This window comes from Telmatherina bonti, assembly GCF_933228915.1.
Source record: "Telmatherina bonti genome assembly, chromosome: 11".
Classification (NCBI taxonomy): domain Eukaryota; kingdom Metazoa; phylum Chordata; class Actinopteri; order Atheriniformes; family Telmatherinidae; genus Telmatherina; species Telmatherina bonti.
This window is the reverse complement of record NC_136629.1, coordinates 33426868-33441740: the sequence shown is the minus strand read 5'-3', so window position 1 is coordinate 33441740 and position 14873 is coordinate 33426868. Positions and strand designations below refer to the sequence as shown.

Sequence of the window (14873 nt, the reverse complement as noted above, 5' to 3'; positions counted from 1 at the left end):
CACAGAACCAGCTTTCTTGATCAGTTTGTTGATTTTCTTCAAGTCTCTGGTTCTGATGCTACTACCCCAGCAGATGCTGCAAAGCTGACTGCACTCTCCACAACAGACTTATAGAAGATATGCAACATCTTGGTGCAGATGTTAAAAGATCTCAACTTCCTTAAGAAGTACAGTCTGCTCTGACCTTTCTTGTAGATGTAGTCAGTGTTGCATTTCCAGTCCAGTTTGTTGTCCAGCTGAACTCCAAGATACTTGTATTCCTCCACCACCTCCACCTCCTCTCCCAGGATGGAAGCAGTGCTTTGTTTATTCTTGTTCCTCCTGAAGTCAACAACAACAACATCTCTTTTATTTTGCTGGTATTTAATATGAGATGATTGTCACCGCACCATTTAACAAACCGACTGACCAGTTCTCTGTACTCTGCTTCTTGTCCATCCCTGATACACCCCACAACTGCAGAGTCATCAGAGTATTTCTGCAGATGACAGGACTCAGAGTTGGACTGGAAGTCTGAGGTGTACAGTGTGAAGAGGAATGACGAGAGTACAGTTCCATGTTGTGCACCAGTGCTGCTGATCTCCATGTCAGATACACAACCTTTCAGTCTCACAAACTGTGGTCTGTTTGTGAGGTAGTCATAGATCCAGGTGATTGTGGAGGTATCCACCTGGAATTTATGGAGCTTCTCACAAAACAAAGCAGGCTGAATGGTATTAAAAACACTTGAGAAATCAAAGAACATGACCCTCAGAGTCATGAGTCATGGAATATAATGTATGGATTTCACATTCTGAAACGAGAGACAAAAAATATTGAACTTTTCATAGTATTCTAATTTTCTGAGATGTTTGTTAAACTGAATTCATAATTTAAGTAATGTTGTGAACTCGGAGGTATCTGCTAGTAACCAATAGAGGGCAGTAGCGTCACTTTTAGCTGACGCAAAGAGAAGAAGAAGAAGCGCAGGTTCCTGATGAGCGCATAACTATGGCAGATGACAAGGTCGGGTTTTAAGCGAGCTTTCCGGTGTTGATAGTTGTTGATTTCAACAAGGGTGGTTTAAATATTTGTTTAAAAAAAAAAAAATCAAATGAAAAAGTAAGAAGAAAAAAACACAACGTTCGCCTCGTTACCCTACATGTACCACCTATACTAGCATAGCATTTTTATGCTAGTAGCTCTTTTAGCATTTAATCAAACTTAAACTGCCTGAAACAATTTTGTTTGTAGTGATTTTATGGAAATCAGTGGAAAACCAATGATTAGTTGACTGCTTATCACTAAAAGATTGTTAAACTGAATGAAGGAATACTTTTGAACTTGCTAGATAGGTGCTAGTGTTGCTAAAGCGTCTAACTAGTTGGCTAATCTAAACAGGTTGTCAATGTTTGCTTAAAACCTTCACATTTGTTTATACAGAGACAAGGTATTTACTTTAAATGGACTATATAAATCTGTAATAATATAAGGTTTCATTTATCGTCCCAGTCAACAGAGGTCTAAGTGTGTGCTGTACTTAAATTATTTGTTTTATGCGTGTTTATTTTTTCACTCGTCTCTCATGTGTGTTTTTATGAACCTGAGTTGATTGAATTAATTTTAAAAAAATCTTGTCAAGTCAAAGTTTGTGTAAATAGGAAATTATGTACCCCAGGATATTCAAGAGATTACAAAAAAAAAAGAACTAGTAATTAAACAAGGACAGTTGAGCGGAGAAACCACTAGAAACGTCTAATTAAAGGCTTAAAGAATCAATAAAATATGATAATTTTCAGTACTTCTGCTTTCAAATTTTACTTGTAATAGTAGGGTTTGTAATAGTAAGTTGTTCTTTACTCTGACAGAGGTAAGCTTTGGGGCCAATGCCTTTTTAATTGTAATTTGCAACCTGTGGGATTTTTATTTAGTCAGAAATGGAGTATTCCATTTCATTGTTTTGCCAACTACACTTGAGGTTTACTGACCACCTAAACCAGGTAGTAAACATTCACTGCAACCATATATTGAGAGCATGTGAGTTCAGTCTGTTTGATTGAAGACCTGACTTCAGTCAAACGTCCCGATTAAATAACAGTAAGACTAAAGTGAATTAGTTTAGAAACCAAACCCACTTATAAGTAGCATTTTTGGCGTTTAGGCTCCATTACATTCACCCTGCTGTTAGAGATCTGGGCACAATTTTGTACCAGCTCTTTTAATATTGGGAAGCAGGTCGGTGCAGGCCAGTAGAAGCCACACCTTCTTAAAGACTTGGAGAAAGTTAACTGGTTATGTGTTGACTGGACGATTGCAAAGCCTTGTTTACTGATTTGGATGAGTCGTGTCTGCATAATTTCCAGATTGTTAAAAATGCTGCAGCTTTAATGCGAGTCTTATAACTGAAAATAAAACACATAGTTCCAGTCTACCACCTGCCTATCTTAAATTCTGAATTGATATTAAGATTTTATTGCTGACTTTTGAAGGTTTGAACAGATTGGATCATCATTCTGAACATCTGCACCCAATTTAGAGCCCGACAGTCAACCAACCAGTTTCTCTTAGATGTTCCAAGATCTAGATAAAACTCTGAGGTGCTCAAGCCTTTGCTGTGGCTTCTCTTTCATAGATGCACCACTCAGACTGGAGATAAACTAAAATTACTGCTTAAGTCTCACCTCTTGTCCTTTGCTTTAAGCTTTAACTGAATATGGCATCTAAATTTGAATTCTTGATTTATTTTGTTTTTATTTCCTTCACTTGTATTTGTTGATTTTTATATATTTTTTTGCAATTGTTTTACTTTGCAAATTGTTAATTTGTTTTGATTTTTATTGACCATGAAACACTTTGTCCAACTTTGCTTTTAAATGTGTTTATGTGGCTGTAGAATCCTTTGGGGCAACTTAAGGACTTGGTGGAGCTGAAGGACCAGCTTGAGGACATACAGAGACGAGTGGAAGATGAGATACAGGCTGGAGTTCCTCCGGTAAGCCCCATGCAGACATTAAATATGTAGATTTCGGGTTGAATTTTATTCATACATAAAAAATTTGAACTTATGGATTTTGGTACTACTTTGATACAAATTTACTAGATTATATATATATATAAAGTCTAATCTCTCCTCTCCTATGTAGGGAGGCAGTCTGCTGGCTTCTCCTTTCTTGAAGGGTTTTCTGGCCGGGTACGTCGTTGCTAGGCTACGCTCTTCAGCGTTAATGGGTGTTGCAGTTGGGACATGCACAGGAATCTATGCGGCACAGAATTACGCTGTTCCCAACATTGAAAACACTGTCAAGGACTACATACGTGGCCTGAAAGAAGGGCGAAAATGAGCAGAGAAGAGGAAAAAAAAAAATACAATGGAAAAGAAAATAAATAAGACAGCATTCTGCAGGGTACTGGCAGAACTACACACAGAAGCAGATAAGTATTTAAAAAAAAAAAAAGAATATGACTGAATGATTTCCTTTAAATTAAACACAATAATGTGGATAGAAACACTTTTCTGGGAGATAATCGCACTATTCTAGATGATAATTGCTGCTTAAATTGACGTCTGAATCCAAACCTACCCTGCAACACACACTGCCTGATATTTTAACGACAGAAGAAACCCAACCCATGACAAGCATGTTGACCTAAGATGCAATGGGCTTTTCAAATGCGGCTCACTGGAGATAAAAACAAATCTTTCCTGACATCAAAATAAGGTATAGAATGACCACAGTTTATAGTTCTTTGTAATCCTTTGCAACGGTTCTTTTAGGTTTTTACAAAGGAAAGTAGCAGATGTAGAGTTTTGTCTCTGCAGGCAAGTGTGCCTCAACATTCTCTCACATTACAGATGGGAAATTCTATATTCTCTTCAAAACCAAGCTTTACTACTCCAGCATTTGCAGATGTTCAATTTAATCCACTACACTCCTGAACTAAGTCATCCAAACTTTAAAAAAGCAACACGTTTATTTAAAGATGCAGCTTTATTGCACCCAGTACCTTTAACTGGAAATTGTGTGTTGTATGTTACATAAAGACAAACAGTGCCTACTCGGGTTGTGACTTGATGTTATATCATCTCGTGCCATGTGTGCAATAGCCTTTTCCTGGTAAGAATTGGCTGCCTATTTTTACATGCTGGAAGTTAATTGACCTTTTGCACTTTTTTTTTTTGTTTTGCACCAGACATTTCAAAGCCTGCTTGTGAGAATTAACTATTTAAAATTTGGTGCTTGTATCTCTTTTTGTCATTTATTGAAACTTTGTACAAAAGATGGATGTAGCCATGGTAACATCATCCAGTGGCCTGTCATTTAGATTTCAACAACCAATCAGGTTTATTTGGCTAACAATAGTTTGCTTTTACTGACAATACACTCCTTACACACTCTGCTTTAAAAAAAAAAACAAAAAAGAGGGACCATGAGTTTAAAAATTACCATAATTTTGATTTGATTATTTGAAACTTTCATCAATGTTGAAATCATGTTTCTCAGAATTCCTTCTGATTAAATGTAGCCATTTGGGGAAGTCTCCCCCTGCTGGCCAGTTGAAATAATGCACAGAAAATACACTATGTATTAGAAAGTTTTTCTACATCCATCTTTTATATACAATCTGTTGTTGAACTTGGGGTTTCTGTTCAGAGATTTTAAACTGAAATGGGTTAATGCAAATATTCCCAAAAATATGCTGATATTGCGGAAACTGTGTTTAATATACCAGAAGGCACCAGTAGCAAACCTTAGACACAGGGTAAAGTTTGACCTGTAATTTATTTTGTGTGGTATTTCAACCTGAAAACGTGAATTATGCAGATCTGAAATTGGTTAATCTACACGCTAGGCAGCATTTGGTATTTCAGATTTTAACCCAATGATGTTATAAATGAGTAATCACAGTAACGTGTTTGTTTCTGTTGCCCATCGTCTCCAGAAAATGATTTTTGGCTTGAAATGAAAGTCCAAAAAAAAACCCCTCTCAGTTGGTACGTTAGTTGTTCCTCTGATCCTTGTTGCTGCCAGTGAATCAGGTGTTTACATAACAGTTTTGTCTGTTATAGTTAAAAGATAAATAAGCCATAAAAGAGAAAGATGTTTTAAGTTTTTACTCATTGAAGAACTCATGCATATGTTGTACTGTGTGACTGGAACTGGAATAAAACAGGTGCCTAATCACAATTTCTTTTCTTCTGAATATCTCGTTTTTAAGCGTTCAACATCTCTTGTATAAAGATTATAATGGGTCTGTTTCATTTGCTCCTATACACTAATTTTTAAAATTTCACTGCGATATTATGAGAAAAGAAAAGCACCAAACAGTCTGTAAAAGGTTTATTTGGATTGTTTAAATAAGGAAAATACAGTTTTTGTCAGTTGTGCCTGATTAGTAATTGTGTCTTGATGTAGATCAGTACATATGTGGAAGTATTTTTCTTATAATACATCTAATAACATGAAACATAAGGTATGCACAAAAATCCAGGCAAAGCAATAATAAATTGTTATCCTTTAATTGCCATTTTGAAGACTAATCACAGTCAAAATGTCCTGCGGTCGATCTACTATTGGTTGCATAGATGCAAAGAAATAAAAAGAAAATAGTCAATTAAAAGCTAAATAAATTGTTTTAACTTCAAGTAATATCTGAAATCCAATAAGCTTACTAAGCAAATATTAGTGATTATAAGATGGCAGAGTTGTAAAAAGTTGTCATGAACTGAACTGTTTCCCTTCAGCTCCAGTTACCTAATAAAAAAAAGGGAAAAAAGAAAAATAGTGATATATAGTTTCAATGTATAATAGAAGGATATTTATTTTAAAAAACTGTTTAGCACTTCTCAGTTATGGACTTAACTAAGCGATAATTAGCAGTAAGAGGTCTAATGTAGTAATGGATTCATATTTAAGCAGAGAAACACATTTACTCACCACAGCTTTAGTCCTCGACATCAGTCAGAGCGAACATCCCAGCTGCAAAGAGATGATTTAAAGTCAGCAGCCCTCCACCTTAAATCATTACTCACAGGGGTTTAAATTTATGCGCCTCAATACGCACATGTTACAATACACACATTTTTATTTCCTCTAAATCTTCTTAGATAACTTAGAGAACTTCTCAACCAGTTATGTCGCCTCACCTGGTTTGACGCAGATGACAGACCCTTTGCTCATAGATCCAGGGATCTGTTGGCCGTTCTCAGGGTTCACACACCAGCAGTGTCCCATGTAGCACTGTTGGGGGTTGTAGAGGCCCTGCTTGTCACAGGCGGGCTGAAAACCTGGCACCTGCACAGGCTTCAGACCAGCCATCTCCATTTGGCAAAGGGTGAGAGTTGCAGCTGGAAGAGTAGAGGAGATCAACCATTATGCTGGGGAAAAAAAACGCAGGAAGAACGATGGAAGATTGTGGACAATAAAGAGCTGAACACAAAACGTGGGACAGTATTTGCAAACTGTTCTTTTTAAATGATACATAAAGAAGAGTAATGCGCTAACAGAATACAGGCACAACAAGGATACGTGGAGAACTTACCAGTTCCAGTTGAAGCCTCCTGCAATAATCAGAAGAAATTAACAAGTCAGATAACAAAGATTGTTTGACTTGACACAAATATGACAACAGTCAATAAATATTTATTTTACATTTTAATTGTAAGTCAATGCCTTTATTTTTTAAAGATGAATGAGTTACTTTAAAGGTGGAGTATGAAAGATTTTCAATATTTTCAAAATAAATTAACTAATAAAATAACTACAATCATAATTAGAAAGTTTTTTGAACATGTAGGTTCCAGTCTGTTCATATTTGATGCGTTATTAAATTACAAGTTTAATTAATGACAAATGACAAAAAGCACTTTTTTTTTTTTTACTGGTAGGCAAACATTTAAGAAGAGTCTTTGTCATTAATTAAACTTGTAATTTAATAACACATCAAATATGGACAGATTGGAACCTACATGTTTAAAAAAAAAAAACTAATTATGATTGTAGTTATTTTTTAATTAATTTTTTTTAAATATTGAAGCTCTTACATAATCCACCTTTAAATAATCCAGCATATCAACTAGCAAATAAGATGTGCACCAGGAAGTGAATTTCAGTGATTAATTTTCTTTGGAGTATTTTATACAAATTAAAACAAAAGGGAATAAAGCAGAATAAAAAAACAACAAACATGTAAGATCCAGATAATCGTATCATTATCACCCTAAAAGGTTTTTTTTTTTACTGTATTTATTTACCTCCTCTGCAGTGTCATCAAATGCCTCTGGCAAGATTTTCATGGGAATGTGCATCTGTGAAGGCAGAGAAATTCGTCCTAAAAAGAGAAACAGGAGATGTTAAGTTACAACCAGCGTCTTCCCAAACCATAACTAAACAGCTTTTGTACACCAAAAGTACTTTATTCAAATAGTAAAAGTGAACAAACAAATAAAACTAAAGAAATTAATTCATATGGTTGCTTTGACGTAGTTATCAGGTTTGTGTTATGTTTTTCTTCCCTGACCTGCCGGCACCCATCACATGGAGCTCGGTCCACTTGGGACTTCCTAATTCCCTCTCCGGTGCTCATCAGTCTCAGTCAGTACCCCTGGTCTTCACCTGGTCTTCTGTCCCTTTTGTCGTGACTCGCAGCCTACTTAAACACTCTCCAGTCTCTTCCTCTCTGTCAGTTTATCATCAGACCAATGTCTTGTTGTTGTCCAGCGTTCTATGGCTTGCCTCCTGTTGCCGGCTCACCTCTTCACGTCCCTGGACGCATCGCCTCGCCTCACCTCACCCTGTCCTGTCCATGACGGATATCTCTTGCCTCTTGGATTTTCTGGACACAAACCTTTGCCTTGTCTCTGGACCCCCGAGCCTTTCCTATCGTCCTGGTTAAGTGCTGCATCTACAATATAATCGTGACCTTGTGCCCCCCTCCTGACCTTGTCTCTAGAACCTGGACTCTCTCAGCTGCTCATGTCCCTGGGTTGATCCTCTGCTCCATAGCCTCATCATCCTCCCCTCAGATAAACTGGTTTTTGTTCATGGCTCCTTTGTGTGCGGTTGAACTTCCCACACTTCTCAGTTAGTTTTTGTAGAATTTCCTGACATGGACTTTTCTCCCTGTGAATTGTTTTTATAAATTAAACAGAATGGTGCTTCAAGAAGAGCAGCCAGCACAAAGATTCATGCAAACATGGTAAAATCTGGACGCACAGTGCAGCACGTCTCCCCAGCGCTCATTCTGGTGCAGTCGGTATGTTTGTGAAGTCATTGCAAACACAGTCTTACCACCAGATCTTCCCCTCGTCAGCTCCGTCTTCATTTTGTTGTTTTGTTCCTCCAGAGATTTGATGTCACCTTTCTGGCTGAGGAGGAAATAGGCGGTGGCTGCCTGACCCACGATCAGCACGCAGGCCAAGAGGGTCACTCCTGCCACCTTATAGGCACGTGAGGAGCGGGGACTGGAACGCAGAAAAGAAGACATTTATTGATATACAGTAGAGTTATCAGAAAAAAAGGGGACGTTTATCAGAAAAGTTCCTTTATTATAATCAATGAACAATGAGAAGTCTCCCATTGTTATAGTGGATAAATCTAAATAAGAATGAGGAACATTGAAAGCTTGGCTCAGGTTTAAATAAATTGTTATTTGACTGGTACTCTGCAAAGGTTGTGTACTGTACCATCAACTGAGAAATGACGTCAGATGTTGCTAACCAGACACTAGTGAGATCAGAAATTTGAGATCAGAAAGTCCAGGGTTTTTTTGTTTGTTCTTCGGGGCATTTCCTTTCGTCATCAGAAATTTCACCTACTTCTTAAAAGAGGGAAAACAAAACCAGGAACAAAGTAATAAACAACTATTTACATTTGTGGTTTGACTATTTGTGTGTGAAACGCTGCATAAAGTTGTTTTTTTTATTTTTTTTTTTATGATTATCTCCTTTAACTTTATCTTAGTGCATAGATTACAATAACAAATTTTGAGGTTTGAATTTACTTTCAGACTTTCAAAACTGAAAGTTTTACATTAACTTTCAGTTATATTATAAACATATCACTTTATAAGTCCCATTTAAAAAGTATAAAAAGATAAATTTTCTCTGATTTACAGTTTTACTGTATGTTAAGTCAAAACAACCTGTTTTTATTAGCTGTAGTTACAGTCTATTTGCTTAAATTTATGTCCTTATAACCACTTATTTCCTGTTACATTTCCTCACACTGACTTTCACACCATGTGTTCACATTGACTTATTCAATATTCCTTTATTTGTCCCACAGCTGGGAAATGTTTGATTATACATTATGTTCTTGCCTTTGTACTGTAAGGTGTAGAATTTACACAGTATAACTGTACAATTTTTTTTTTAGCTTGAAGACATGAAAATAAAACAAAATAAAAAACAAACAAACAAAAAACAACATTTACACCACAGTTGTGCTGTCTGAGTATTTATCAGTACACAGTCTACTTACCGCTCAGCTGGTGCACCAACATCTACGGCTGTTTGCTGGTTGGAAGCTCCAATCAGAGTTTGGGTCTCAGATTCTGCCATTTTTCACAAAAACAAACCTGCAAACATACACACAAGACACACTCACAAAACTGTCTGAAGAAGGAGGGGGAGCTTTACCATCATGACGAGAGAGATGAACAACTGAGTCGTTACCTTCTAACAGAAGAGGTTGCAGGGTGTTTCACAGTCACAGTGAATAATTTCAGACAAACTTTACCTTTTCACTAATAAGACAGAAGGAACTGAAAGTAGCTTGCAGGAAAAACCCACAATCACTCTGTGATCTGCGGATTCAGGTTTGGCTGGGTTTTTTTTGTAAATCTGAATTTCTGATTGGCTGGCTGTGATGACTCATGTGTTACTAGGAGCAGAGCATCGTAACATTTAGCCCTAATCAGAAAAAGTTTGAACTGTTGTAATCCTGATACAAGTCTTCATGTTTTCTTCACATTTAAAGCCCATAAATAAGCTGATAAAGCTAGTGATTATTAATTTTCAGAGAAATATTAAGTATTTCTGTTCTTATTATTCAGTAATATCCGGCTGTACAGTATTTTGTTTTTGCCTCAAATTGCTATTAACCATTTCCCCCAGATTTCATGAAGTTACTTTGCTATTTTATTATTTTGCTTTTTTGGAATTTACAATATAACTATATACTAGACATCCATGTTTTACACATCTTAACTTAATATCAACACATCATGTTTTTATATTTTAGATAAACCCCTTTTTATCCGTTTTTCCAGTTGATCCTTCTGAGATTCAGATTAATACATGTTTCTGCTACTAGGTGGACTGTTCAGGGTCTGAGAATGTCTGATTCAACTAAAGGCTAAAGAAAATGAAACATTGAATTATGTAAGCGATGTGAAAGTACAGTCAGGACCACATCTAACTTTGATAAAACAGCTCATTACAGTAAGTGAACAGTTTGTCTGAAAAACAGGCGTTGGTGGAATGAGTTTTAGCTCAATAACATTTCCTCTCTCTTTGATAAGTTTGAACACTGAATAAACATAAAATATGCACCACATACTGAATTCCCCAAACAAGTTGCTAAGAAAGTATCTAAACATATAGGATTACTATATGTTTAGTATAGTAAACATATAGTAATATCTTTACTATAGTAACACATGAGACTGTTTTTTATTTTCCTACCACATTACAACAGTCTAGTTTAAAGAGTGTAATGCCTCTTAAGAGGAAGTTTTATTCTTTAAAATTTTTTTTTATTAAAATCAGTATTATGAATCCATTAACACAATCTCAGTAGTGTAATACTGATGTTAAGATGTTAAGCTCTTTATTATATACATGAGTAAGTACATCACAGAGAAGGAAAAGTAACAGCTTATTGAACACAAAGACAGCACACTGATGGAGCAGAGGAGCATAACATAGAACTGAAGAGGAGGTTCTTAGCTTGTTCAGTGGCTTCATCTCATATACTTATCCACAACTTGAAGTTTTTATTTATTTATTCATTTATTTTTTCAAAAGATTTTTTTTTTTTACTTTCGACTGTTAATTTAACATAAAATGACAACATAATTTAGTCTTTTACTACAGATTGTTTTCCCCAGGACAATGAATTACTCTCGATAGGAGTATCTATCTATCTATCTATCTATTAATTGCAATACAACCTAAAATGATGTGAATGAACCAAAAGACCAAGAAGTAACTTCAACCTACATAATATGATGTTAGATACAATAAAAAGTAAGACAAAGAAATTTAATTAAACTGAGACTCAAGAGAACCAAAATGAGACTTAAAATGACAAGAAAAAAAGAAATAAACAGTATGAATGAATGCAATTTTATCAAACAGACTCAAGTCAATCAAAGAAAACACAGAAGACAGAGAACACACACAAAACCACAAAGAGATCATCAAGATAATCTAAAAACATAAATACATTTCAACTCGTGATACTTCAGTCTGGATAAGTATAGAGAACAACCCTCAGAAGAACTTGAGAGAGCTCCAATGATGAATTTAAACACAAACATCAGATTTCTTGACGTACGATACACGGAATTGACAAAGATACACAGTAATCAGTGGCACACTGATGACCATATAAAAAATACGAAAAGAGGGGTAAAGAAATTAAAGATGTGTCTGCTCTCTTCTTGTTCTTTTTTTTTTTTTTTTTTAACTTACCGAGTTGCATGTTGGCGTTGTGCTCCTCATGATGACGTGAAAGAGGGTCTGACCCTTTAAAACTACAGGGCGCTTTCATTGGCTAAACCCTTTCTGTTGCAGGAAGCAGCTTTTTAGCTTCAGCACGTTTCCACACAAAGCCACATCATAACCAACACTATAAAGGTATAACTAGCTAGTTACTTTTATACCATAAGGGAGTGATGTTATGAATTAAAATGCCACCCTTTCGTGTTCTATCCTTTGGCCACGTCATCATCGAGCGCCAAATTTAAAAAATGCTAGCTAAAGCAGCCTGTTTTATGATAGCTAACCAACAGTAGTAAGTTGTTATATGCTGGGGAAAAGGGAATGTTTACGCTGAAGTTAATGTGTTTTAAATATTTTTGTTCTATATATTTTGTGTTTTTGTCAATAAAACTTCCTGAAAGATAAATTAGAACTAGTTTAACTCTGTGTGAAGGTTACGCTACTGCAAATGAACGCTAACGCTGCCAATGACCATTATCATCAAAACAGCATTGAAGGGAAATGTATTTAATGTCACAGATTTGTTGTAACGCCAGCTAACCGAACCTCTTTTCCAACAGATGATGCGAAGACCCAGAACAGTAACAGCTAAAGCTGTTAAATATGAAGAAAATGAAAATATGGACTCTGACTTGTAAGTGACGCTTGTAATTAAGAAGCAGTCATATCCTGCATCAATAATCTTTTATTACTCAATCACAAGGATATGTTTTAATCTTTTCCTAACATCTTTTGCGAATGTTATGAACTACTTTCACTCTGACAATGTTACATTATGTAAACATGACCTTAATGTTCATATAAACAAAAAAGTATGAGCTACTTAGCAAATTTAGTCAACTTCTTAACTAGTTTTGCCATTAACTAATTCCCTACTTTATCCGTACTGTACCAACAGGTCTTTTTCTCAGATAGTCAGTAGTGATGAAGATGGGGAGGAGTGGAGACCACCAGAACCAAAGCAAAAAGCTCCCAGTAAGACTCCCAGAGCTCCTGGAACTGGAGAGAAGAAAACGGCTACCAAAACAAACGCTAAAACAAAACAACCAAAAGTGCCCAAAGAGCCTAAAGTGCCAAGAAATCCTAAACCAAGGGCACCACGAAAACCTGCAGTGCAACGAAAAACTCAGGGCTCCAAAAGTTCAAAGGATCCTGCTGCGTCAGGCTTGGCTGGAATCAATATGGAAGGAGGAGACGAAGGAAAAACACAGACTGGCTGTTCAGAGGAAGAAAGCACTCAGAATAGTGGTGCAAGTATCAGAATGAAGGAAGAAGTAAGTCAAAGTCATATTTTAGTCAGAATAAGTGCAAGGTTGTGAGCATGATATACAAAGTACTGTCACTCATCTCACTGATCTATTTAATTTTGCAATTAATCTTTATTTTTGCTTTGATCCCCTCCCATCCCTCTTTTGTTTTTATTACAGAGGGTGTCATTTATTGTCTCAGAATCCCACCCTACAGATGAATGGGCAGATGAAGGATCGTCACAAACTGGGTTCAGGGTAAAGAAAGAGGAATCGGCCGATGATGATTTCACTTTTGATGAACCTTGCCTAAAGAAACAGAAGACCAGGGGTATCTGCCAGGGAAAATCTACTGTTCCTCCACCATCCAAAAACCAGTCACTGAGGAATGACCTCAATATGAACTGGGACATGATTGAGGTATGTGTTTGTGTAAAGGATTTGGTCTCTTCTTTTTTTTTTTTTTTCCCCCAGGTGTAAAAGCAAATAGCTTATAACATTTCCTGCCCTGCAGTATCTGGAAGAAGAGCTGAACATCCAATAATCTGTTATTATCACTACTTGCTCATTACACACTTAAATGGTCTTTAACCCCTCTGTAAAAGTACTTTCTTTGTTTTGCAACCCATTTTTAAATGAATGATTTTATGTAGAAAGATTTTATGTAGTGAACCTAAGCAAAATGTTCAATATTAAGTTAAATGTGACTTGATATTTTCTGAATATATAAAAACCTATTGCATTGATACAAAGTCAGTATTTTGTTGAGCCTCTTTTGCATCAATTCCAACACCAAGTCTGTGGAGAAAGTAAGGCATAATAAATCATTGGGATTTATGCCCATACTTTACTTGTTCAATTCTGTTCAGCTTTATTTATATATTGCCACTTCACAACAATGCCATCTTGGGGCTTTTGACAGACAGATCAATTTGAGCTGCTTCATAATTAATAGCCTTGTTAAAGAAAACCAACAGATTGCATCGAGTCTTGACTCTGATCCAATCCCCATCCTGAGCATGCATTAGATGACAGTGGAAAGCATGTGGATTATGTGAATGTACAGGAACTATATAGTCTTACCATTTAGCATTACGGTGTCACCACCATTCTTCACTGTGGAAATGTTGTTGGTCTTGGGATTGCGGTGGTTTGCGTCACATGTCCCGTTTCCTTAGTGGCCACAAAGCTCAGTTTTAGCCTTACCGGATTTTTGGGAGTCTTCAGTCCTTAAACTGCAAAGTTAAACTGCAAGTTTTTTTGTCTTGATGAGACAATGTTGCAATATTAATGTAACCTTCTAACAAGGAAAGGCAAGCTTATTTTTATAGTTCTAAAGTGCTGTATAGAAACATGGAAACATTAGAAAATAAGAAGCATAAATTTAAATAAAAACCAAAAGAGAAGAAAAAAAATGAAAATAACAGATAAAAACAATATTAAAAGAAGAAGAAACAGTGCAGATTTGGACTTTTAAATAAAAACTATTGCAGAGAGAAAAGGCATAGAAAAGGTGGGTCTTTAACCTGTAGTGTTTCAGCTGATCTGAGGATTTCTGGGAGTTTGTTCCAGACATGTGGAGCATAGACTGAATGCAGCTTTTCTTGTTTTTAAGTTTGGGGACTGATAAAAGACCAGATTCAGATGACCTGAGAGGTCTGCTGGTCAGTCTTCAGAATCAGAATCTATTTTCTTCCAGACAGACTGCCGGTGTAAAGACCTGAGACCTGGACTGATGTGGTCCACTTTTTTCTTGGTCTTAGTGCGGACTCGAGCAGCAGAGTTCTGAATGAGCAACAGTTGTCCTATTAATTTATTTTAGGTCGACACAATTACAATAATCAAATCATGTAAAGATGAAAGCATGGACTTATTTTTTGTAGGTTCTGCTGAGACATCAGATCTTTTACCCTTCATATTTT

General features: G+C 36.2%; 3 protein-coding genes across 3 annotated transcripts in view; 2 read left to right on the top strand and 1 right to left on the bottom strand.

Moving 5' to 3' along the window:
• Positions 1-951: 951 nt before the first annotated feature.
• LOC306762043 (SLC35A4 upstream microprotein-like) lies at positions 952-5165 on the top strand. The gene is made up of 3 exons (XM_079248411.1): positions 952-1005; positions 2873-2971; positions 3123-5165. The coding sequence occupies exons 1-3, from the start codon at positions 991-993 to the stop codon at positions 3318-3320; spliced, it is 312 nt and encodes a 103-aa protein (XP_079104537.1). The 5' UTR covers positions 952-990; the 3' UTR covers positions 3321-5165.
• A 316-nt stretch (positions 5166-5481) lies between these two features.
• On the bottom strand, positions 5482-9767 carry LOC306762735 (H-2 class II histocompatibility antigen gamma chain-like). The gene is made up of 8 exons (XM_079249334.1): positions 9653-9767; positions 9459-9555; positions 8268-8440; positions 7232-7308; positions 6520-6538; positions 6125-6325; positions 5916-5957; positions 5482-5732 (listed from the first exon to the last, which is right to left on the bottom strand). Exons 2-7 carry the CDS (start codon positions 9536-9538, stop codon positions 5923-5925), a joined length of 585 nt encoding a protein of 194 aa, XP_079105460.1. The 5' UTR covers positions 9539-9555; positions 9653-9767; the 3' UTR covers positions 5482-5732; positions 5916-5922.
• Positions 9768-12264: 2497 nt separating this feature from the next.
• srbd1 (S1 RNA binding domain 1) overlaps positions 12265-14873 on the top strand; it is a gene marked incomplete at both ends in the record, with an annotated part of 60826 nt that continues 58217 nt past the window's right edge. Inside the window, 3 exons of the mRNA XM_079248830.1 lie at positions 12265-12338; positions 12603-12978; positions 13132-13371. Of these exons, the coding sequence (XP_079104956.1) occupies positions 12265-12338; positions 12603-12978; positions 13132-13371 (690 nt within the window). The remainder of the gene's footprint in view (positions 12339-12602; positions 12979-13131; positions 13372-14873) is intronic.

What these genes read in the sequence shown, in the direction of transcription:
- LOC306762043 (XM_079248411.1), top strand. An exon ending in TACAGGCTGGAGTTCCTCCG is followed by an intron (nt 2,972 to 3,122) that starts GTAAGCCCCATG and finishes TCTCCTATGTAG; the next exon opens with GGAGGCAGTCTGCTGGCTTC.
- LOC306762735 (XM_079249334.1), bottom strand. Translation starts at nt 9,538, where the DNA reads ATGGCAGAATCTGAGACCCAAACTCTGATTGGAGCTTCCAACCAGCAA. An exon ending in GTTGGTGCACCAGCTGAGCG is followed by an intron (nt 8,441 to 9,458) that starts GTAAGTAGACTG and finishes TCTGCGTTCCAG; the next exon opens with TCCCCGCTCCTCACGTGCCT. An exon ending in TGTCATCTGCGTCAAACCAG is followed by an intron (nt 5,958 to 6,124) that starts GTGAGGCGACAT and finishes ATCTCTTTGCAG; the next exon opens with CTGGGATGTTCGCTCTGACT.